The 26,387-nt window shown below is 39.8% G+C and overlaps 1 protein-coding gene across 24 annotated transcripts in view; it reads right to left on the bottom strand.

Annotated features, from left to right (window-relative positions):
* The window catches only part of TENM3 (teneurin transmembrane protein 3), a 355,944-nt gene that overhangs the window by 44,780 nt on the left and 284,777 nt on the right, over nucleotides 1-26,387 (bottom strand). For all 24 annotated transcript variants that reach the window (XM_021397105.1, XM_021397104.1, XM_021397120.1 and 21 more), the window contains 6 exons: nucleotides 15,654-15,800; nucleotides 8,945-9,161; nucleotides 7,796-7,915; nucleotides 7,139-7,400; nucleotides 697-964; nucleotides 186-329 (listed from right to left, as the gene is read on the bottom strand). In XM_021397105.1, coding sequence (XP_021252780.1) covers nucleotides 186-329; nucleotides 697-964; nucleotides 7,139-7,400; nucleotides 7,796-7,915; nucleotides 8,945-9,161; nucleotides 15,654-15,800 — 1,158 coding nt within the window. The remainder of the gene's footprint in view (nucleotides 1-185; nucleotides 330-696; nucleotides 965-7,138; nucleotides 7,401-7,795; nucleotides 7,916-8,944; nucleotides 9,162-15,653; nucleotides 15,801-26,387) is intronic.

Consider the following 26,387-nt stretch of genomic DNA (forward strand, 5'->3'; position numbering starts at 1 on the left):
TTATTAATGCATAAGTATTTGCAGAAGTAATAAACATGACATGCACTGTAAAGCTTACAACATTTATCAGACACAAAACATCCCATAATTTCCTTTTCTTTTTTTTCTTTTACAATGGGAATGAGATGCCTGACGTGCAGGGCAGTTAGCCATTAAAATTAGCATGAAGAAACTTAACTCCTTACCATTCTGAACGTCCAAAACATGATGCTTATCCAGCGTCCAGCCACCCATGTTAGAGGCATCCAGTTCGTAGCCCTGCAAAATGGCAGTCCTCTTCTCCCAGAGAGTCAGATCCAAGCAAGACTCATATTCATAGCCCACAGAGACTGAAAAAAACAGTATGTTTCCTCATTAAATATAGAAACTTGCTCAGGTGACTACTTTAGGGAATGGAACTCCTTGAACTATGTACATTCTGCTGCTCTCCCAGGATACCCAAGAATCCCTATGGCTTCGTTAGACATACTGAAAATACTGAACGGGACTCCGAAATACTTGAGAAAGCAATCTTGGGTTATTAAAATAATTTTGGCTATTAAAGGAAGTAGATGAGAACAGGTACAGAAGAAGTCCATTTTGTGAATTATGTCAGAATGCTACTGCGTACGGGGAAAGTATGCCTCTCTATTTTCAGTAAAACAGAAAAAATGCGAAAAAAACCCAAACAAAAAACCCTCTTTTTAACGCACATACCGACAGCTTCAGATAATCCATAGACTCTCTGGTTGTACGCGTCAGTTTTATCCCATATGAAAGTGTAAGCCAGATTTGGAGATGCAGGGAACCATTTCTGGAAAAGTCTTCCCACCACTGCCACCATAAGATGAACCTTCATTAAGTTAAACGGTATCACAGATTGGGTCATAGTGATCTTCAGAACAGATTTATATCCTGCAGCCCTGGAGCTTAAGTATGATAACTTCAAATCGGTTCCTGGTATTGTAGTTTCTTCATGAAGTACCTATGCATTGGTAAGAACAAAAGGCACTATTTGAATGATTTGGAAATTAAACAGTACAGTGCAGATATTAGAAAAAGAAGCTACATGACAGTCCATTATGAATTATCATCTAAAGCTGGCCTTCAGTTAACGTATTAAATAAAAATCAATAACAAGCGGTATTTCACCTTTTCTTTCCTTCTGAAAAGCACAGTCCAACCTCTGTTGTACTGAAGCTGTTTAGCTGATACTTTCTGTTGAAGGATTTCAGAGCTGTCTCCTTTATTTTAAGGGGGGAGGTCAGAAGAAGAGGGAGAACATTCCCAAATGCTAATTCCAGAAGAGGCAGAAAAGCATCTTTTACCCAAGTGCTGCCGCCCATCTCCTAATAAAGGCAGAGGAGCCTCGAAACAGTGCAGGGCTTCAGATTTGGGTTAGGGTGCCTAGTTGCTCCTGTAGTTCACGTGTAACACAGGAAGGGCTTTTCCGTGGTTTATTATTTGCATTATCTGTGGATTGTAAATACTTTAAACCTGAGCATTCTTCCATTTATTTCGGAGAGATAAGTAGGATGCCTCAGGGAAAGCTTTTCCATATTTCCTGATCAATATTCACTACTCAGACATCAGCTCACCACTTTCTCATTTCAGAGAGGTGCAATGATTCAATTTTATTTTTAAAAGGTTCCCCCCCCCTGTCCTCCACCTCCTCTCTTCCTCTGCGCTGAGGAGCTTCAGTGGGTGATGGATGGATGTGGGGGGTTTCTGCGTAATGTGGATGAGGACAGACAATAGTGTCCTATCCCTCCGTCAGGACACAAAACCGTATTAGGGGAATCATGTTTTTAAGTGCTGAGAGCGAGTACTTCAGCTGAACAGCCACCGAGCAGCCTTGCTTATTTCAATAAGGAAAAAGAAGCATCTAGGCACGTTTATAAACCTAACAGGAGGCAAAGGATGCAGAATCACAGCCTTGGTGGTGTTGAAGGAGCACTTCCTGGGGAAGTTCTGTTTAACCCTCCTGTCTCCCTGTCCTGAAGTCTGAAGACCAAACACTAATCAGAATCAGCAGAAAGCAGCCTTCAGGAGAGCACACATATCCCTGACATCAAGCTTGAGACTTCCATGGGATCAAAAGCTGAAGTGCTACATTAGCTCAGGATTTCACCAGCGTTCTTTATGCTAGAGAACCCCCAGGCGCTGCTTTTAAACAACTGACTGTGTAAAAAAATGTGGTTTTATGTTCTCGAGGAGGGCACCAGATGCTCCACCACTAACTACGTTAGCACTGTTACTGGTGTGTAAAGACTTATATGCTATTAATTGTATCTGCCTCCTTCATAGCAGTAACAACAACAGCAATGGATCAGAAATAGTATTTTGGCTCATTGTCTGAAATGAACACTTAAATCTGATATATGTAGGCATATGGCTCTTCATTTCCAGTAAGGCTATAACAGAGCTGTGGGAAATAAAGGAGGCACTGGAAGAGACTAGACAAATGAAATTCAGAGTAATTCTTAGTCTTTGAATGTTTCTGTTTTCCCCACCAACAACCTGGCATCGCTGAGAGAAACGACAAGCAATACCATCACCTGGAAGGAAGTGAGCGGCATAATTTCTTTTTGTAAATCTAGTCTGCTCTCCCTCGGTCCAGTATACACGCAATATCTAAGCCAGAGGAGAAGCACATCGTTGCTGCACAAAGAAAAACTCCAGAGAAAAGCAATTGTGAACATATCCCCTTTCTAAGGCTTTGAAGGAACAACACAAAACACCAATGAACTCGAGACAGATTCCTCCTCAGGACATCAGCAGGACTCTCATCTACCGCACATTAAAACTGGTCTAACAGATGGAGTTCTCTGTAAGCAAGAGGAGAAAAAGAAATAATACACTTGTAATAGGGCACAATTTCACGGACTTCGCTGGTCTCCTGTTAAGACCACTGTTTCTTTTACAGTCTTGACTGTGGCAGAGCAGTGTTAAACACTTAGGTGGTCTTCCGATACTCTTGCCTGAGATAACAGGCAATAAAGAGGACACCTTGAAGTTTCAATTTCCAAGAAATTCCACTGTGTATTTGGATTACTATCAAATTAGAAAGTAGGACACACGCAGTTCTCAGCGAGGTTTAAAACAACAAAAAAAAAGAACCCCTATTATTAGTTTCCGTAGAAGCCTCAAACATCTGCTGGAAATCTGACTTATAACTTCCTTCTTTCCATAAAATATTCCCTGTAGTAACTTATTTTCTTGCGAACTTTAGAAATCTAGAGGTAAGGTTATGCATCTCAATCTCTCTCCCAGAATCAAGCATTACAAAGAGAATTAAACGGTTTAATGTTCATCTGAAACATTAAATCATCAGGCACAGCAGAGAGCATCCTATGGGAGCCATGACAACACATCAATTGTAAAGCAATCAGGAAAGTCACCGGGTATAAAAGTCACATCAGGAATCGCCAGCACAACCAATCTGTCTGTACTTTGTGTTCTCCCAGCAGAGTATCACACTACCTCCACAAAGGCTGATACCCCACGGGGGCTGAGTTATAGCCCTCCCGCCACATCCTAACGGCTGACATTTTACTCATCGATGATCAAGCTTCTTGGGAGGACAGCTGTGAAATACTTAAGCTACAGGACTGAGACAATGGTCGCCTCAATTTTCACAAAGACAGAGTTTGCTGGCCCAAGAGTTCAAGCAGGCAACTGAGGCACAAAAATGGTGCAGGGCTCCTGGTCTCCTGAGGCCACAAGGATTCACATTGCCCAGGCTCTGCAATGCTTTCCTGCTCCACTACGCGATGTGATTCGAGTGACATGCTCTCATACTATTAGGAACATCTAATGAGGAATTTACATTCACAGAGGGGGGAAATGCCTGCTGTACTGCCATCTATTTTTGTCAAAATGAGCAACTTCAACAAGGATTTGAGAACAGATTTCACAAATGAGTGCCAACTTAAGTCCTAATGTCAGAGCAAGGTGCCTTGCTGACACGTAAGGAGTTGAACTGCTGCACTGAAATGAAACATCATCTTGGTTTGAGAGGGGTAAAGATGGCACACTTAGACACAGGTAGGACTTGACAATTACTGCTATTGCACAAAGCCCGAGACCAAAGAATTGTAGAATTGCACTTCTTTAAGTAGAAGCCTAAAAATGTGTCAGTGAAAGTGTAAACTAAGAGGCACACTTTAGGTTTCAGACAGAAAACGAAGAGGAGAAAATGAGAAAATTTGCTGGAAAAAAGAACACGTAAATGGAAGATATTTGGCTTTGAGAGTAATCTCCATTTTTTCTCAGTTCAAACTCAAGGTTTTGAGATTTAGCTCAGTGAAAAGCAAAATGTAACATTTTTGTAAGACTGAAGTATCTATGGGCATCCTATCAGACCTATTTTACTCTTAATTCTTTTCATGAAAGAAACTCTGCCAACTTCTGCTGTGCAGCACTGCCAGTAGTGAAACAGATCAGAGGAGAGGAAGAAAAAAAAGCAGGCAACCTTAAACTGTTTTCACAGCACTCATCCACGGTTCACCCAGGCAATATTTCAATTAAACCAAAGTATTTGCGCTAATTGGTCCCCTCACAATGTAGGTGAGGTCTAACCTGCTGCCTTGAACTCGTAGCCATGCAGGTCATACTCTGCAGATGCAGAGTCACTTCTCTCCAACCTCATACAAGCATACAATTCTAAGGAAAACATACAGTTTGAAGGGAAACTTGTGAGTCTTCATTCATCCCCACACCTGGGGCAATGGAGGCAAGCTGTCCAGCACCTGCTGCAGGCACCTTAGAGCCTAGCAAAGTAAATAACGGAAGCGTAGGAGAAGGAAAGCCACAAAAAAATCAGTTTTGGGATTGTTTGTTTGTAACTCACACCTGGGTTTCTGCCAGACCACACTGCAATATGTTTATTATATTAGGAAAAAAACCAGCAACAATATTATGTAATACCCACTAACAGCTCCAGATTAGCCTGACCTCCCCCACCTGCACGTGGCTTAACCCCAGCTAGTTATGTCTAGGCTGCGCGTGCTAACTGGTGATTAAGAGGAGATAAAAACTCATGCCTAAGTAGTCCAAATTTCATTCACACATATTTATTATCATCGCTCTTGAATAATGGTCTGCTGGGACTGTGATCACCACTCCACCTGCTGTATTCCTTCTTTCCCCTTGCTTGCCCTCTTTTTCCATTTTCTTTTGTGCTGCTTCTTCAGTACAGACTTTAATTCCCTCTCAGATCATTTTGGGATTCATAAGCCACTAAGTACACTCTTTTGGAAACATCATCTCCCAGGGATGATGAAGCACTTCAAGGGATGATGATGATTACAGCAGCTCATCATTTTCTCCTGTACGTGACAGTGAGTGCTGTCACACCACATCAACAGGGTGACTGATATCGACTGCAAGAACATGGGGAATGCTTTGTTTCTCTGTGCCTTCATCCAGACTCCCGTGCTTTAAGCTAGCATCACCCCCTTTAAATTGGAAAGATTTACAGCACTTCCTCCAGAGCTGAGCAGACAGCTCTGGACAGAATCTGAAGCTGCTCGTCTTTTATCAGACTGGTGAATTTTTTGGGAGACAGATTATTGTGCAAGATGCATTTTGGAGGTGAATCTGACCCTACAGGGGTACGTCGCAGGCATGGCTGTGCAGCTCCCACTTGCTGAAGCAGGGGATCACCCTGTACAACAGGCAGAGTACACTGAAGAAAACACTCCTTGATGTTTTTACAGAGCACCAAAATTTTTTTTTGCTTCCATGACCATCAGCACGTTTTTCTCCATATCAGAAATTAGCATTAGCACCAAGCACTGAAGATCCAGTGAGAATATGACCTTTTTTTTGTAAGGAAATCAGCCTGCCTGGGCTACCAGTCCTGTCTGACTTCCCACCCTTTGAACCTGGCAGCCAATCTCAATCACATCTGAAATAACTAAAATCTCTAAAATAACTTTGTTCCTTTAGGGTTTATTTAAAAAAAAAAATAAAATAAAAAAAGAAGGATTTGGGTAGAGATGTAGTATCCAGACTGGTACTCCCATGAGACAAAGGCTGAACGCAGTCAGCAGGGGAAGGACCAGACAAGGCAGACATCAGCAGCAGGTGGGAATCAGTTGGAATCCAGCCTTCGTTAGTCCCAGTGCTCACACAGAGACATTTAATCTAAGCATTACAGATATTCCAAGAAAATAGGTATTTGCTAATATTTTTCATATTATTGCATTTTCTTGATTTATACACCATCTAAGCTTTTTGCCATCACTTCAGGAACTGAACCTATTGTCTGTTGCCAAAGCAAGTAAATAAGAGCTGCTTTTCAGTGGATTGTTTTACAAATTCTTACTTTCAAGTGATGTACAGCCACCACAGGCACAGAAAGATAGGATAAAAACAACGATTTTCTAGCATGATCTAGGTTTGCAAGAGTGTTTAGTTGTAATTTTCCCACATCTTTACGTTAAACTTGCTCCTTTCCATGATTTTTTTAAAATGATTTTGCTCTTTCCTTGAAAGCTTTAAATGAAAACATTTCAATACATTTTCTATGTTTCCCTTGAAAATGCAAATACATTTCTTAGTGAATGGGAAAAAGTGTGCCCTATGTAATTATGACATTGTGAGGGTGGGAGAAAAAAAAAAGAGAGGGAGAGAAAGAGTGTAGGCTTTTATCAGAAATCAATGAGATAAAATACTCCTTTCCTGAAACTCAACTCTACTTTAAGATTGTAGCAAGGCTACATTAGTGACCAGGTATCTGAGATGGAGGAATCTAATGCAGTCTATGTTAGAGAAAAAAAAACATGTTTCAATCACAGCTCTTGCAATTGAGATAATTTGGGCATTACAATCTCTGAGGACATACGTTAGCACCCATGTTCATGCCCTTGTAAGGCTGCCCTTAGTTTTACAGAGAATTCTCTTAGTATATAAGCATAGAAGTATCATGCTCTTTATTAAAACTAAATTGATAGTGATCTGCATGGGTATTTGTGACACAGTGGAAAAACAGCTTCCATTTTCTGTTTCTGTGGCGCGCTTATAATGGGAGGGCAGTCAAAAAAGTACAATGTTGCAATTTCTTAGTGATTTCTTTAAAAAAGAATTTGTACTCTTTTCATTATAGTTGCTTAGTTATAGACAGAGATAAGATGCTATTTGTAGAACAGTTTACCTGTGTCTCTGGGATGATAGGACTATCTTCAGGAGAAATTCTAAACAAGGTAGATAAAGGCGAAGACACGATGATAGGGTTTGGCCTTACAAATCCACTCAGATCACAGCTAGGAATGTCGTTCTCTTCCTTTTTCATGACCAAGGTGTCCATTACATAAAAGACATTCCAGGGAATCCATACTGTGTGATACTGTGTCAGGAATGGTGATCGCTCAAACACCAGCGTCAGAGAGGCACCACCATTCGCTACCAAGTCAAACCTAGAAAAGAACAGGGGCAGCTATTAAGCAAAATCCCAAAGCCATCCACAGCATCCATTTTACTGACTGATTCTTCATCCTATTATACCTCTCTCAAGACAGACTAGCTCTACTAGTAGCAATGGAGAAATCAATTACATTACATTACATAATGCTGCACTAAGAATGGAGAATTTGAGATGCTGTTTTTAAATTAAGCAAGTCCTTCTAAAGTATACAATGGCACGTTTAACGTTACTTGAACACTACAAAGTACAGCGGTGCTCAATCATTTTTTTTCAGGTCTTTTTTTTTTTTTTTACCACTATTTAATTGTTAGTTTATTTTTACAAGGAGCTCTTTTATTAATGTATTTGCTGTCTTTGTGTCTTGGAAGTGCTTCAAAGTGAACTTACATGCCATCTTGGCGGGTGATTGTATATCCATAGTCCGGGTAGTGTAAAAAGGAAACGTTGACTCCAATGAGTGGAGTTCCATCAGCAGTTAATACTTGGCCCCTTATGACAGATGCAAGGCTGTAAAAGAGATGCAGGATCAGATACAAATTTAGCTTTCATAATTCTCTTTTGAATGAATAATAGCTAGTACAGCAAACACACACAAACATCTCCACATGACATCAACTCCCGTTAGCAAAATCATTCCTGAGCCTCCAACTTGTCTACAAATTCACATAATTTACATTGTATAAACACATACCTCAATATCTACATATAATCATTTTGTTTTCATTTGGCTGAGGTTACTCTGGTTCATTTTGTCCATACTGAGCTACTAAGCCTAGTAATTCACTGAAGAATTTTAAGAATTTATACACTCTAAACATTCTGCAAGTCATACCTCTGGCAGATTCTTGAAAAGTGTACTTTTCAATTATCAAAGCAATCTGTAAAACTGCAGGGACTACAAAGTACAAAATTTAAAAGAGCAATAAGGAACATTTGTGCAACAACTTTTAATCATCTGCTGTGCCCAAACACATTAATGCTGTTAAATTACTGCAAACACAGTAGTTCTAGTGTAAATCATCTTCTTTCACTCAGTGAGATCTGAGACACCTGCTTCCTGTTACTGGTTCATTTTCAGGTCATTACTGCTTTGCAGAGCACCAGTCAAATAGTTTATGCAATTATACTGTCGTGCACTTAACAGTTCCATTACATTAATTCATAATTTATATTATTTAGTGAGCTCAGTTTAAAAAGTGCAGCTTTGCTTTTCCTTCTGAAGTGTTTTCATTGCTTTGATACATTTCCAGCTGTGCTAACCCAAATCAACTGGTTAAATAAAGATTTATTTAATCATTAATGAAGTGCCTGGTTAGAACACAGGTAACACGTATGGAAAGTAACCCAGTGGCACTGACAATTTGAATTTTGCAGGTAAGGAGATAAGCGCAAGTAAACTGATCTATAGGGAGAAAGTGTTTTAGCTGAAAGTCCATTGCGCGAAGACAAAGATCACAAGGAATCTTCTTCTAGTGCGCACCTCATGTACTCTTCAACTGCATCAGTACGCACAAGTAAAGCATGAGTCACGCTCACCTCTTATTGAAAGGACTTTCCCCAGGTATGACATGAGTGCTGTCCGCTCCAATGAGAAAACTGATCCGGTCATAAAATGCTTTGGCAGCTTGCTGAGATGGCGACTGTTGGCTTTGGCTGATAATATCTTGGGGATCAGGTAGCCCACGACAATAAGGCTGATTTTGGCAAGAGCTCTGTAAACAGCAGTCAGGATCCATGCAGTCAACCAGCCCATCTGTTGGCAGAAATTCAGAAAAATGAACAAACTCTTCCTTCTGCCCTTTGTATGCGAGTGAGTCGGCCAGCAGAGAGATTAGAAAAATTATGTAGTATGAAAGAATATTAATAATTAAGATTTTAATGAATTCACTTTCAATTAAGGAAAAATAAGCTCGCTTCCACTGAGTTCTTAAACTCCCATGGAAATCCTAGCAGGCTCAATGCGCATAAATTAAGTGTATTTGTTTGATACTTCTCTATAAACATGTGGAACAAACCAGAAAATGAAGGCAACTCAGGCTCTGCATACACCGCTAACTTATAAATATTAAATATTTTAGGTGGGTCTCTGTAGCTTTTATCTGGGGTTATTTGGCTTGCTGGAGAAAAAAAAAACAAGGAACTCCCATTCTGCTGTTTTCCTCAACTTTTTCAGCCCATCTGTACTGCAAGGAGCTTTAAATATTTCACAGCATTTATCAAGGTGAATTCCTTTACACTTTGGCAGGAAGGTTTTGTTGCTAGTGGCAAAGGCAATTTCCACCACTGCTTTGCATGTCAATGCGTAAGAGAACAAAATCGGTATTTAACCTTTACATTTTATTCTGAATAAAATGATGAGGAATGCTGGCCACTATAAACAAGATTTAAACACGTGGCTGCTTTTATCCTCATGTGCTGAAATATTCACATATAACGAGCGGTAGATGTGTCACATCGCTGGAAATCTAATTTGGCGAAAGATTAAAATCAAGATCAAATTGATAACTACTAATTTGCTGTAAGTAAAGTCGTAAGGAAAATGAGCCTGGAAATGTCAGCGACAGAAAATTTCTAGATGAATGTAATATGGTATCACATTCTGATAATTGTTTCCCCCAAAGAATAGCAAGACTGAAATAACTCAAACATTTTATTATTCCATTTATATTACAGAGGGAGCTTGCTTGCTGCACTAAACTGAAAAATATACCAACGCAGCACTCTGAGGAAGCTCACGACCGCTTCTCTTACAAAAGAATCTAGCTTTATAGCATAACTTCTTTCTGCAGGGAAAATTATCATCCATTTTTCTGTTCAATCATATGTTGAAAGAGTGTAAGTAAACAGAGATCTTCTAAAGGTATTCCTCTAAGAATTGCCATGCTATGTGGATCAGTTAGAGGATTGGCAAAACAGTAAAGGGCTGGGATTTCTATTCTTTTGCACATCTAAAATTCTTATTTAACTCAGCTGACATTGAAGTCAGTTCAAGGAAAATAAAAGGGATGAAACAGTCATCGTTATATATATCAAAGCTTAAACTTTTTCAGAGGAAAGAAACATCACTGATTTTTCCTGGGATGAGTGGTTGATATGCCTGAGGGTTGTGCTGCCATCCAGAGGGACCTGGGCAGGCTGGAGAAATGGGCTGACAGGAACCTCTTGAAGTTTGACAAAGAGAAGTGCAAAGTCCTGCACCTGGGGAGGAACCCCCCAGGCACCAGGACGTGCTTTGGGGCAGCTGGCTGGCAAGCAGCTCTGTGAAGAAGACCTTGGGAGTCCTAGCAAACACCAAGCCGAACACGAGCCAGTGATGTGGCCTTGCAGCAAGGAAGGTGCTGATGTCATATGGGGCTGTGTAAGGAAGAGGGATGCCAGCAGGTCGTAAGAGGTGAACCTTCCTCTCTGCTCAGCCCTGTTGAGGCCACACCTGGAGCGCTGGGTTCGGTGTAGGCTCTCCAGTAGGAGAGAGACATGAACACGCTAGAGCGAGTTCAGCAAAGGCCCATGAAGACAATTAAGGGACTGGAGAACCTCTCCTCTGAGAAATAGGCTGAGAGAGCTGGAACTGTTCAGCCTGGAGGGGGATCTCATCAGTGCATATAAACACCTCACGGGAAGGCGCAAAGAAGATGCAATCTGACTCCTTTCATTGGCGCTCCCTGCAAAAGGCCCATAGGCAATGGGCACAGGCTGGAACACAGGAAACTCTGCTTAAACATCAGAAAAAGTTTCTTACTGTGAGAGTCATCAGACGCTGCAACAGGCTGCCCAGGGGGGCTGCACAGTCACCATCCTTGGAGATATTCAGAACCCAACAGAGCCCTAAGCAGCCTGCCCTAGCTGACCCTGCTTTGAGCAGAGAGTAGACAATATCCAGAGGCCTTTCCAACCTCAAACTGTCTGTGACTCCAGTGATTTTCTACAGTATTATTCTTGTATGGTATGAAACCCCTTTCCAGCTGAGGTGCTCAGCTCCCTTGCTGGTTTTAGCTCCAGAAGCCTGGCTCAGTGTCAAACCTGGGGGTACCGATGGTTAAAAGCATAGTTTTGCTTTTTTATATCTCTGTATAGTCTCCCAGGCAGTATCTGGTGCAGTTGCCAAAGAAATGCTCAAATTTAGTCATTCATCTTTGTTAGTTTATAAAAAGCAAATGTACATCTGGAGTACAGTCTGCAGGTCATAAAACTGCAGGAGATTGACACCTTCTGAACTAATCAGTTGGAAATGCATTTTTACAAGCCTCTCTGCTAACATCAATCAGAGAAAGAATCTCATTTTCACCAGCCCAGATATAGGGATACGCTGTTTGTTATTTTTCTGTGGAGTTTATCAGCATCTTGCCCAGGCGAGTGACGGATGGTTATGAATCTGGCTCCTTATAACTTGAGAAAACATTTTTCATTCTTTCTCCATACTTATGTGGCTACAGCTATCTAGTACCACTAAGATGACTACTCTATTGCACTGTGTGAAGCAGAGCAGAATTTCCTGAGAAAGTTCTGTGAAATATCAATGAATTGTGTTTAGCCTGAAAAATATGAGGCTTAGCTTAACACTAGCTTATCAGTTACATCACTCAAATGCAATAGGAAAATTATACAGAAAATAAAAACTCTTCTAGCCAGCTGGACAATCATTATCAGCCTCAGGGGGCTATTCTTCCTTTTTTTGTTCTAGATGTAAGTGGTTCTTCCATATACAGCAGACATAATGACTACATTATTGTCTCTTCCTGGAAGACAACTTGTGGGACAAAATTACTCCTGGGTACAAGTTTTGCCACTGTCAAGTGGAACTCATGGCCAAGGACCTACATCAATCACATTCTTGGTAAATAAGCCGATTGTATATTTAGGCAGAAAAGAATCTCCATAAAGTGAAATTCAGTCCCTACACTGGAGGCGCCTGGTTTTGTAGCTATGATGCTGGCCATTCCACAAGAATGGTTTTGATGCCAGTGGCACACAAAGTGAAGAGGCTAGAATGGACAAAAAACCATATTAACAAAACTGTTATCCTCATGTAGCTCAGTTTTACAACAGTGTACACCAAGAAGACTCAATTATAGACAGCAAAAATGATTGCCTGTAGGAGCAGCTGGTCAGAAAAGCCACAAAAGAAGAAACAGCCCCTGATTTATTCCTGAGCAGCACACAACTATCTTTTTCAATGCTGCTACTGCACTATCTCCGTAAGCGTTCCCATAGGGTACTCAAATTAGTCTAACTTTGTACTGTGACAATGATAATCCTGAGCAAGCCATCCTAGACTATGCAAGTAATTACAAAAATACAGTAGCGTAGTGCTTAGTAGGCTTTGCTTTACTACAGCATTTGTTTTAATTTTACTAATAAAAGACTGTTAAAGTCCTTCCAATTCTGCTGGTGGAAACATGTAGCTACTCTTAATAATTAGATAGGAGCTTGTAAAGAGCAAGCCTAACAAAGGATACTGCTCAATAAAGACCTATCTAAAGAGTCAACAGATTTTTCTTCCTGAAGTGATGACAAAACACAGCCCACTTTGTCAAAGTGTAATAGTGACACTTTTTTTTTTCCAAGTAAAGAAGCTAGGGTTCTTCCAACACCAGACAACTCTGACTTCCCCTCTTCCCATAAAGTCATTAAGAGTTTAATTCAGACACTTTTTTTTGTGGATTGCTGAAATGTAAAGAAAATCCTGTAACAGATTACCCAGCTTAATCACGTGAAAAAATAAAGAGTGATCCTTAAAGGGAAATGATTTACAAGACTTTCAAAAATCTGTATTAAAAGGAGACAAGTAATCAAACGATTATATGTCAGTACTTTCTAGATGGGAAAAAGACCAAAAATGCCTTGATGCCATTAACATTTCTTACAAAGCATTTTTCCATCGAGGTCATGAAATCTGAACAACCAGCCCCAGAAACAGCTAAGAATCAGAGGAGCAGCAGACATTGTTATTAATGAATTAATATATGAGACATATTTTATCCACTGTATGATGAAACATAAACATTAACCACAGCATCTCTATAGGCTAACAACTACGTTAACTCCAATTATATCACCACTGAGCCTAGTGTGATGCGGACTGTGCTATCTGCACTCGTCAGTATAAACTTAGCAGAAGTGCTCAGATAACCTCATGCCCATAGTAGACAAATACAGCAAAGGCATCCATGTGCCATTACCCACAGCTGTCTGGAATCTGCATGGTTTGCTTGAGAGAGAAGTGGGCTGGCTGCACATATTCCTGGAAAGGGAAGAAATGGTGCTTCTTTCCAGGTGGGTTTCTGGCAAAGAGGACCTTCCTTTCCCAGCTGTACTTGGTATGGTTCCAGTTTTTAATTTAATTCAATTCTTGCATTTTAACCCTGTTTCTCAGACCCCAATCAAAGAAAGAAGTGAATGTGCATAAAATGAAGTCCACTGAAAAAGAAACGCCAGTGACAAATAGCATTACATAGGTCAATCATGGCAAAACAACTGTTTGGTCTACCCCCTCCCAAAATATTGCTGCATAATGCCTGCCAAGGAACTAATGAAAAAAAAAAAAAGAGAAGCTAAACAAACATCAGCATTAAAGTTTTATTTTTGCAATATCATTCCTTCTCTTTGAACTTTAAGTCATCCTGTTAGATCCTTCTGCTCCAATTCCTCATCCCTTTTCCCCTTTTTCCTCACAAACAGCTATTACTGCTTTCAGTCTGAAGCAGTATCTCCTTTTCTCTTGCTCTGTTAAAGTGCATTCCTGCTCACCTTGCTCCTCTTCCTCCTGCTGTTCTGTTATCTGCTGTTGACTCTTCCTCTTACGTCCTGATACATCATGTTGCTCTATTATTGTCAGCACTTACTGAATCTGTTTTAGTCTGTCCCTGGGACTTCACTTCCCCCCCTCCCCCCCTTTTTCTACCAGCTATTATTTTTGTCCAGATTATGTTCTAACCTAGTTTCTTTTCCCCCGGCTTTGTCTCTTTTCACACTTGCAGGTTTCTCTTTCTTCGTTATGTTTTTAACCCCTCAACCCACATGAAGTCCATTCTTTGAATATCACAACTCTGCATGGAAATGCTACAGATAGCTCTGTCCTCTTGCACCCTTCACGCACACAGAAATCTGGCTTTGCATTAGCTCCCTGTATACCAGATTGCATCATATTCTTCAGGCCCCTAAGTGTGCAATGTTCACTCAAAATATAAAACATTTAATGGAGAAGTGTGGTAAATCAAAAGATAGGTAAAGCAGTAAACACCACGACTCTTTCGATCATATTTTCCTCAAGAAGTAAGAGCTACTATCATTTACAGATTGTGATTTCCAAAATCCCAACTACAATCAGGATATGAGAGGAAACAGCCTATCAACAATGGCAAAGGCCTTTGCAAACTAAAGCTTAAAAACAGCCACAGACAACATTATTACCATTTATACTCCCTAGCACAGTTTCTTATCTCTGCTCTGGATCATAAGGTGTTAAAGAAAAATAGTTAATGAGAGAGGGGGGATGGAAAAAAGGCAGCAAAAGTATTATGCTGATCTGCTACATGACTGCATTCACATTTAATCACGTTTTGGTGTAGTTTTTTCTTTCTCCTGCTTGATTCTGGAGTCCTGCCAAAGTCACAGCCTGTCTCCCTTCCCTACCCCACAACAATGATTGCAGATTGATTCCTTAAGTCAGCAGTCCTGCCTGCATCTCACTGCAGATTGTTACCTGTCACCCAACTGACAGACTGCAGAGAAGCAAGCCAAAGAAACCCCCAACAAATGACTTCTGGGAGTGTCCTGTCAATTACCTGAGTGTTCACGGGCTACAGAGGGACAAGATCTTTCTAGATTGGGCAAGCAATTGTTTCCAGCAATAGTTTCGTAGGTCAAAATGTAAAGTCCCGGCCTTTCCTCTCGGGATCATTTCCTTGTGAGGTCACTGAAAATTTGCACTCCTTCCTTTTCTGTTTTCCCTGCTACAGTTCACTGAGTCGAGACGATGCTTTATTCCACTCTAAAAGAACACCGCAGGAAAACTAAGGTGACACCCATCATTTTCTAAGTACCTATCTCGCCTGTCATGAGCATCTTGCGAGGCTTTTCTGATACACTGTACAGAAGCAAAGCATACTGCAGTGTATTCTTACAGTCATGAGAGCTAGTAAAATGCGTGTGTGGTTCTCACAGCGGTATTTTGCCATCTGACTGTAAAATCCCCGTTCCTCAACACATTCTCCCCAGCGTTACAGATCCAGCTGGTGAATCTTACCTCCCTCGTTGTCCTTACTGTCAGTGCACAGAGTTTCCATGGCCACGTCGCAGCCTGCACCCCTCCATCCTGGCTGGCAGACACAGTGCCAGCCGTTCTGGTCCAGCGTGCACCTCCCGTTGCTATTGCACAAGCCGGGGCAACCCTCTGTCAAAACAGACAAAGAAGAACATCACAAGTGATTTAAATATTGCAATTATTTCAGCCAAATAGAAGATACAAACAAGGGACACTTACTGGGAACAGGCCTTAATAACAGCACAAATACTGTAATTGCACATGGAGTGGAACAGCAACATTACCTGGGGAACGTAATTCTGAACAAAGTGGCATCTTTGATTGGCCTGACACTTGAGACACCACTTACCTGTACAGGCAGGAAAATAAATGCATCAATCCTCTAAATACCTGTAGGCCAGACAAAATTAAGTTTGTTTTTAATTTTTTTTTTTTTTTGGCAGAGTAACGAGATGAGTGCATCGTGCAAACACAGCTGTATAAAATTATACATTTTTCTGTGTCATAGAATTGATTGTCATTTGCTCACCGCGGTATTGGTTATTTACTGGCACAAATGTTGAAACTCCCTGTTACTATGAACAAATCCCTCCAAATCATTAAGTAGGAAAGCGGGTATGATGTTTTAGGCACGTAATAAAAGAGAACATTAACTTTATCTGGTCTCAGAGTTGCCGTATATTCATGTGAAATTACAGTGCGCTAAAAAACCGCACAAAGTATAGGCCGGTTTTAATGACTATACTTTATGCCAGAAGTACATTCCTTTTCACAGAATAAGCAAAGCCCAGGAAATAGTGAAGCAGCTTAGCATCTATTCTAACAAACAGTAGGATTCAGGCTGCATACGGATGGGACAGGACCAACAGGATTTCCAACTAAATGTAATAGCTGTGCGTATTTGATTACTTAGGACGGACAAAATGAAATACCATAAGGACCACAATAAAACATTGATAGACTGAACAAAAACACGGTAGTGACGTGCTTCAAGACAGATAGCAGAGAGTGATTTTTTGTGACAATCTCCCTAAGGCTTTTGTGCTGTTACCTTTATATCCTATCTTGTCTGCTTTTATGGCCAAGGAGGGAAAATTTGGGAAACAATTAAAATAATTTAATATATATCCAAAATCTATAATTGTTTTCAGTCTAACATTACATTAAAAAAACAACAACAGTAGTTGTCACTTCCTAGCGATGAAATCTGGCATGCAGCCAACATGATCTGTATGAGAATGACAACACTATAAATATGTAGATTTTGGCGTTCCTTATCTATGACTATGATAAGACACTGACAGAAGCAAGAACAGATATGGCACTAAGTATTTATGATGGCTAGAAATCAGTATTTTTGGACACAACAATTTCCTGTAAACTTTTATAAAAAAGAAAGCAAAGTGGCTAAAATATTTCTCTTTCTAGAACTGCTGTTGTGAACTGCTCTACTGACTCGTTCTGCTTAAACTTACTTGAGCTTAGAACATTACTTCAGAAGGAATAGTTTCTTTTTTCTTCTAAAGAATCTTGAATTTACTGACTCCTTTCAAATTATAAACACTCTTGGAAAAACTTACAAAGAGTGCTTACCTCTCATCAAATTACTCTTAGAAGATGGAATCAGAGGAGCCTCTTGTGAGGAAGAAGCATGGTGATGCTACAGTTACGGTTGCACGCCACCAAGCCAGGCTGTGATTAGTCTTGCTACTCTTATTCTTTCAGACTGCAGCTGCTAATTGCATTTGTTGACATACAGAGAGCTATTTTTTCCTTAATGTTTCTTCTGTTTAATTTATGGAAGACTTACATATTTAATTCCCCTACTGACAGAACATTTTAGGAGTCAACTGGGTACATTCAAGACTTATTGTGTGAAAGCCTGGATATTGCCATGAATATTGCCATATTCTAATGAAAAAAAACCAACACAAATAAGGAATAGAGAAGATACTCAGGGAAAGAGGGGGTGGGAATGTTTTAAACATCTTTTTTTTAAAAAAAAATTTCCACCATAACTGAAGATACAAGAGTCTTTGCTGTTTCGTGGTAAGCATTTAAATCCTTGACCCTTTCAATTGGAAATGTTGTATGGAGTATACAAGCTCTTTCTAGCTTCATACAAAATACAAGTCATAATTCTCTATAGATTTTCTGCATTCAGATAAACAAAAGCTTAAAGTCCTGGGTTATTCTATTGATCTGTCTCTATATAAACACACATATCTATAATTAATCTGTTCTTTGGAACTAATGACATTTGTTTTACGGCAAGAATATTGCTTTGCTTCCTAAATATTTTCTTTTTCATAGGTAAAGATCCAGTGACAAAACTCACAACGAAACAAACCAAACAGCAAATGAATACTATCTTCAGTTTTTGGTTCAAACAAAATCTAATGCATGTATACAGTTTGCATAGAAATGTATAATAACTGATAAAATATCATGACATAACATAAGCAAGATTTCATTTTTAATTTCAGATGAGTTGAAAATAGTATGAGTTAAATTTATAATCCATGGAATATATGTAAGAGAAGATTATTTTGCCAATCTAGAGTGTTTTTCACTATATATTCATATATTAAAAAAATACATGTAGGTATAGGCATGTCATCAAAGAGCAAATATACAGTACCTTTCACTATCTTATCCAAATAGTGAGCTTGAGAATTAGAAAGAAAAAAAAAAAACAGACAGACATTTCAGAAGTGTCACATAAAACAAGAATTGTTCAGAATTCACATGCAAATCAAGCAGGTGCACCTGACATGAGAAGTCTTACATTATAGAATGAAAATGTATCCTTTAAAAATGCAAGAAATTCTCTTTTCAGCAAACATAGTCATGAATCATTGCAACTGTTTCAAAAAGGAAGCCTGCAGACAAAAGAGATGCTGCATTTCTGAGACTAGGATTTTCTTTTTTCTTCTCACACCTCTTCACATGCTTTGATTTTTATGTATAACAAAACTATAATCAAAGCTAGTTAAAAAAATAATCAAATTTTCAACACAATAGAGGAGTAATCACTTAGCTTCTGAGCTTTAAAGCTCTGGCCATACTGGAAGATCTTGGATTTGCAGGTCATGGATGGCTCTGACAGCGTAACCACCGTAATATGTCAACTCCGATTGGATTAACAGTATTTTTAGGAGGAGGAATTCAGCCACTGTTACTCTTCTGAGCACACACACCAATTTTGTAAATATGTTAGACCACAGACATGAGGTGGGAGAGGGTGTAGCGAGGTTAGTAGCATAGTAATCCACGTCATTTGGAAAAACGGGTGAAAATTAAACTCAGACTTTAGATGTATAAAAATAAGTAACGCTGTACATCCAAGAATAGCAAGACTTATTTCTCATCAGTTATGACACTTCGAATTTCAAGAAAAAATTGAGGAGGACAGATGGATGAGTGAAAGACATAGCACAAGATAGATTTAAAGCAGCGAGTCTTTCTTCTAATATATGAAACACAGCAGAGATGGGCTATATGTTCCCTCCTTACTTTCAGAAAACAGACATTAGCTGCAGTTATGTGAAAGGGACTAATACATATAACAAAATCATGTGGGACAGGTCCATTGCAGGCTATCAAACCCAGCTATCTACACACGTGGTGACAAGATACTGCAGACCATTGCAGTGGGGACAAGCAAAATGGAATCACCAGCATCAGATTCAATCCTTTTTTTTTTTTCCTGTGGATAAGATCTCCCAACAGAGTTCATATGGGCTAACATTCAAAATTTGTCCTTTTCAAAATCTGTGCTCAATGATGGATACAGTCTGGCAAGTACTGTGTCACTTGTTATTGACCCTAACGTTGCATACTGGAGGTAAGAAAGACCTTTCCAGCCATTTCCTCCTTTTTGGCTGAATGGGAAGAGGTTCTTCCCAAACCCAAGGATATGCAGACCCATAGAAGACACAATCACTGCTACAACTAACAGGCAGAAACTTTCTAGTCTCTGTCTCTCAAAGAAAGTGCCAGATGGCCACTGCACTGTATGTTTCTTTCTATAATGGTAAGGTTAAAGGGAGACAAAGTAAGAAGATGGAAACATCAATTACAGAACATTTAGAATAGCAACAACAAAGTAAGTACCTTTTCACATAAACCACAAACCAAAAGAAAAGTGATACAGCTGCATTTCAGGGTAGATAAAATTCTTCTCTTACTCATCCAGTATAATTCCCCTTGCTTCTACACAGCTGCTCTTAGAACAGTGCAGCACTGGAAAAACCAACCTTTTTTTTTTCCCATAAAATGGAAGCAATTAGGTCTGTCTGGGGAATGCATCTGTCCACCAGTGAAACATTAAATGCCTCCACAAACGTAGGGATAGATAACAAAATGGAACATAGAAAAAAGCCTCCTAGGCAACAGAAAATAGTCCCTGCAAATAGGCCTCCACATGCTATTTCCCTTCAGAAATCCAATCTGGATTAAAAAAAAAAAAAAAAGGGAATTAGATTTTTTTTTTAAATCCAGTAGCCTTGCAGAAACCATGTTCTGCAGTCCAGTGTCCTATCTATGGTCATTTGACATTAAGGGCAATGTTAGAAACTCCTTTTGTGAACATGCAGTACCCTAGAATCAAAAAACAGAGAACAAGAGACCAGAAAAGCATAACTTTCCAGTAAAGTCTAACTAGCCATGCTGTCTTCCTTGTCTTCATGGCACAGCAACTGAAACAGGGATTAACCCCGTACAGACTGAAGTACTAAATACCTCTCTGCACAGTGAACTCTTTGTGGATTTAGAACACTTTGGTAGGATGGAACATCTCAGCATTTACTCCTCTTCATGATATTTAAACATCTGACACATAGGGGTTAGATTAAATCCTTAAAAAGTCTAATAAACTAGTTCTTGGTATTATTTCAAGGAGTTTCTTCCATCTTTAAGTCAAACAAACAAAAAGTATAAAATATGTACATTTTTTAGAACAGCCAGAGGACAGAGTCAGCGTCTTCCTTAAATTATTCGTATGCTACTTCCTCTACTTATGACAGAATAGCCACAGAATGAAAGTACATATTAAATCCATTTATCCCAATCAGCTCCTGTTTAAATCAGCATGAGTCACATACCCATTGATTCGATGTTCCTTAATTGGTACTTATAGCACCGCATTATTCTGATTATTCCATCATAAATAATTATAACAGTGACATCTTTCTGAATACTGTATAGCAAATTCATATTTCTATTAGTTTACAATACAACCATTGCATTGGGCTTAGGTGGCAAGTTTTTGGTAGCAGTGGGGCTGCAGGGGCAGAACAGGGCAGAGAATGACCATGAAAGGAGTGGCAGAGACAAAGCATTATGGACTGGCCACAGCCTCATTCCCCATTCCTCTGTACCACTCAGAGGGAGGAGGTAGAAGAGGGTGGATGGGAGGAAGGTATTTTTAATTTGCTTTTGGTTCTCACAGCTCTAGTCTGTTAGTAGTTGGCAATAAATTACATTAACTCCCATGTACTGAGTCTGTTTTGCCCATATGGTAATCGGTGAGTGATCTCCTTGTCCTTACCTCAACCCTTTTCCCTCGTCTTTTATCTCCCTCTTCCTTTGAGCTAGGACAGTGACACAGTGATGTGGTGGAGTTCAGTAGTGTGAAACCACCACAGTCCTTCAAAAGACATTTCACCCACCATTATCTCTGTCATCTATACATTAAACTGCAATATGCCACTTTTTTTTTTTTTAAGTGTATACATATATAGTCCCGTTACAGTGTCAACTCAACAGCTCCACTGCAAACACGAATTACTCTGCAAGTAAGAGCAGAATTTGACCTCACAGCACTACTCCCTAGTGAGCAATAGAGGCAGGCTGGTAACAATGGACAAGGAAGAGGCTGAGGTACACAACAACTTTTTTGCCTCGGTCTTCCTTAAAAACTTCCAAGCCACTCACAACAATATTTGAAAAGTCACAGTGGTTAGGTGAAGTCCTCGGTGACAGGAGAAAAGGCAATATTACATCAATTTTTAAGAGGAGTAGAAAGAACGACCTAGGGAACTGCTGACCTGTCAGTCTCACCTCTGTGCTGGGGAATATCATGGAGCAGATCTCCCCGGAAGCTATGCTAAGACACATGGAAGAGAGGGAGGTGACATGGGATAACCAGCATGACTTCACTAAGGGCAGGTCCTGCCTGACCAACCTTGTCTCTTTTTATGATGGTCTAACTGCATCAGTAGACAAGGGAAGAGCCACCAATGTCATCTATCTGGACTTAAGTAAGGCCTTTGATACGGTCCTCCATAACATCCTTCTCTCCAAATTGGAAAGATATGGATTTAATGGGTGGACTGTTCCACGGACGAGGAACTGGTTACAAAATTGTACCCAGAGCGGTGGTCAGTGGCTCAATGTCTGGATGGAGATCAGTGACGAGTGGTGTGCCTCAGGGCGTCAGTACTGGGATCAGGGCACTTTATCATGTTCATCAGTGACACTGACAGTGGGATCGACCAAACCATCAGCAAATTTGTGACAGACACCAAACTGCGGGATGCGGTTAATGTGCCTGAGGGATGGGATGCCAGCCAGAGTGACCTAGACAGGCTGAGCAGTGGGCTCAGGTGAACCTCATGAGGTTCAACAAATCTAACTGCAAGGTGTTGCACCTCGGTTGTGGCAACACTTGCTATCAGTACAAGCTGGGGGATGTAAAGATGGAGCACAGCCCTGCCAAAAAGGACCTGGGGTACTAGTGGATGGCAGCTGGACACGAGACAGTACTGTGCCCTCACAGCCTGAAATGCCAACTGTATCCTGGGCTGCGTCAACAGAAGCATAGCCAGCAGGTCAGGGAGGTGATCCTGCCCCTCTGCTCTGCACTGTGAGACCTCACCTGGGGTACTGCATCCAGATGGGGACTCAGCACAGTAGAGACATGGACCTGTTGGAGCATGCCCAGAGGAGAGACACAAAAATGATCCCAGGAATGGAACACCTCCCTGTGAGGACAGACTGAGAGAGCTGGGGCTGTGCAGCCTGGAAAAGAGAAGGCTAAACGGAGACCTGAGAGTGGCCTTTCAGTATCTAAAGAGGGGCTGTAAGAAGGAAGAGGACAGACTCTTCAGGAGGGTCTGCTGTGACAGGACAAGGAGTAAATGGTTTCATACTAAAAGAGGAGAGGTTTAGATATAAGATATATATTTGGATATAAGGAAGAAGTTTTTGACAAAAAGGGTGGTGAGGCACTGGAACAGGTTGCCCAGAAAGGTGGTGAATGCCCCATCCCTGGAGACATCCAAGGTCATGTTGGAGGGGCTCTCAGCACCTGATGAAGCTGGAGGTGTCCCTGTTCATGGCAGGGGAGTTGGAGTAGATGACTTTTAAAGGTCCCTTCCAATCCAAATGATTCTATGATTCTATATATGCTCTTTCTTTTGTTATTATTATGATAACAACACAAAGACCAAATCGGAGTCACCATGCAGATTCTCAGCTTTATGTTTTTGATTTTGCAAATTGACTAGTGTTCTTTTAACACGGCTTTTGGGCATCTGAAATTTCTGAGTTCTTACACACATGAAATATATGAAAAAAAATAAGGAGGAATAAAATAAATTCCATTCTGTGACATTACCATTTTAAATTCCATTCTGTGACGTTACCATTTTTACATGGTGAGCAATGGGGAAGCTTAGATGAACCACCTCCACTTCTGCCATTTGTGCTAAAAAGGCTTAATGAAAATGGTTTCTTACTCCTTGCACAGTCAAGCAATAAGGGGGTATGAGGCACTCAATGGTTTCACAGATACTTGCCAAATCAGAGAGACACACTGAAAACTTCATTGAAAACTTCAGAGAGAACAGTTTGTATTTGTTTTGGGGGAACTGGTTCAAAAATCAAAGTTGACTGCTCTGGCCTAACCCCTCTAACTGAATCAAGCCTTAATCTGTGGTTCCTCATTTCGGTGTACTGCTAGCAGAACACATTCCTCAGCTGTAATTTTGCTACCCAGGCAATTAAAACACTTTTTGAATCTAAAAAAGAAACATCATCCCTTATGCTATTTAAATCCAGTATTTTTTATCCTATCCAAAGCAAATTTAGGGAATGGTGAATTGATTCCTTTATGAACTGTTTTTGTTCTCCACGAGTGACTAAAAAATGTCATGCTTCTGAGGAGGACCATATCTCTACTACAAAACTTACAGGACTCCAGTTTGCTAAAATTTCAAAGCTATATTTCTAGTTTTTGCACAGAGCAATCCACTCATGTCAAATTCATGATCCACTACAGCCTCTTCTGAATTTCTTCTACCTGGTGAGTGCCTTCCTAATGTTTTGTGTTGATTATTCTGACTTAATCACAGAATCTCGCACTCATTGAATTGCACTTATTTTTTTCTGCACACCCTATTCTATTTGTTAAAGTAGTTTTAAATTCTTGTCCCGTCTTCCAAAGTGCGTGGGGGCAGAAGTCTTTGGTATCATTTGCAAATATAATTCCCTTTATTCATCATCTAACAGCACTGAAAGCACATGTTCTTCCAGTGTAAGCAGCTCATGGTCGTCATCCTCTTTCCAAGTTTATAAGAACCTTGTTTTAGACATACCATATGTTCAGAGCGTTGCTGCCAATGGAGGATTACAAACAGTCTTTCCTAAATTCCCATCTTGCCCTTCTTCTAAGGGAGAACACATGGCTGGAATAATAGTTTTAGGTAATTTTCTTTGTTTTCCACTACACGGGCCAAAACATAATCCTCACCCTGAAATCATACCTTCATCATTGTCGCCGCACTTTTCTCCAATGTCTGCATAGACCTGCTGCATCTGTTTCTGCAGGGAGACCGGAATTCACTGCAATTTATCCCTTGCCAAAACCGCAACAATTCCTTGCTGTAATCTATCATGTGCTTTTACATTCAAAGGCATAGAAGCTCACTATCCTCTAGATTTTTTTGTTCAGGAGGTCACCCCAATTTTACTTTTAAAGCAACATTTCTCATCTTTATTACTGGAAAGTCACACATCTCTTCGAAAAAAAGGTTAAGTTGCTTTTAAGGATATTGTAGACATTGGAAGTTTGGGACTGCTAATACCTTCATGAACAGTGTTGTTCCCTATTTAACATCTATTTAACTGGAAAATAATTTAGAAGAAAGGGTATGCACCATTAAGGATTTAAAACTGCCTCACATGTTAAGGCTAAACAATTCAAACACCTGTTTGAGGCCTCTGACAAACTCACAAAAAACTGTCTCTGACAGATGTACATAAAACCTGACACATACTAAGAACTGCATGAAAGTTAAATCTGGCTTGAAAATGTATTAGGGGCATGGAGTGGGACAGGATGGGATGTGAAGGGAAGAATTACCGTTTCCATCTTTCTTCCTAGACTGTAAGTAATTTCAGAATGTGTCTGACCAGCACATAGCTATACAAGTTACAACAGCACTTACTTTCTGGCCACTTCAACTCAAGTAAGCTTTGCAACACACTTTAAAACTCTTCTAATCTCACAGGATTCTGCTGTTTTCTGAAAATGTGCCTAACTTGAACTTCACATGTGGTCCTCATTTAAATGCAAATCAACCAATTAGCAATTTAAAGTACACTAGCAGATAATTTGTATTTGAGATGCTTGGTCTTGGAATGCGTTAAGGCCTGAACAATGATTCACTTAGTTTTACAGCTGCAGGTACGCAGGCACTATCTTGCATTTACCTGGTAATGGAATGTTTTAATAGTTACAAAATGTACAAACATTTTGCATATCCAAGACCTGGCCTGGAAAATTCATAACATGCTCTTCAAGAACAGGGAAGACCAAAAACATATCTGTACTAAATTTCATGAAATACTGTTGAATTGTAGTTATCAATCCTCTATGAGCCAAGAAGGTAATCTTCTCTTTTCCATTAAGCTTTTAGGTATAAATACTGTGGTTGAATTCTGATTCCAGTAGAGTCTGTTGGTTTTGAAACATGAATTTCGAAAGTAGGATTTCATTCTCATTATTGAGGTGAACTTGTGGGTATTTGATGTAATTAGTTTTGAAACTTTGGTAGATTTTATCTGAGAATAAATTGTTTGAATGGCAAAGGACATACCTTCCTTCAGAATCAGCCTTACTTTAAGATGAAATTTGTACCAAGCATAATTCCATGAACTCAAAACCAAGGGAAAATATAAATGCAGGAATTCTGATAATTACATGTTGTATTAACACTGCAGTATTTGTTCTCATTTGAAGGAAAACATTTCCTTCCAATCAAAATACTAAAATCTCAAAAGAACGCTAACACTTATGAAGAATTCTTGGCACAAATGCATTAAGGTACATTAAAACACTATGAAATGTGAATATACTTCGTAACTTAAACTCCGTAGAAAAGTGAAATGTTTGTCAAATTAGCATCAGTATTGATGGTCATCATAATGTATTATGCTTTCCTTCTAAGCAGAAATAATTGGGGAAGATCAATCAAACCCTCAAAAGGGTCCATGATTTTGTTTGTGAAGCTCATACTGCAAAAATATACAGTGTAATGATATTTAGTAATATCGAGTCTTCTGTGAGCACTTCCTTTAAATGAACAGGAGGAATACATTTGTCTTGACTTGCTCTCTCATCTTATAAATGGATAAAGTGCCATTTCCCTGTAGTCACATTTGAAATCTGTAATATAAGGAGCCCTAAGCTAAACACAGGCTGAAGAAAGC

Source organism: Numida meleagris, chromosome 4 (assembly GCF_002078875.1).
Source record: "Numida meleagris isolate 19003 breed g44 Domestic line chromosome 4, NumMel1.0, whole genome shotgun sequence".
NCBI classification, from domain to species: Eukaryota; Metazoa; Chordata; class Aves; order Galliformes; family Numididae; genus Numida; species Numida meleagris.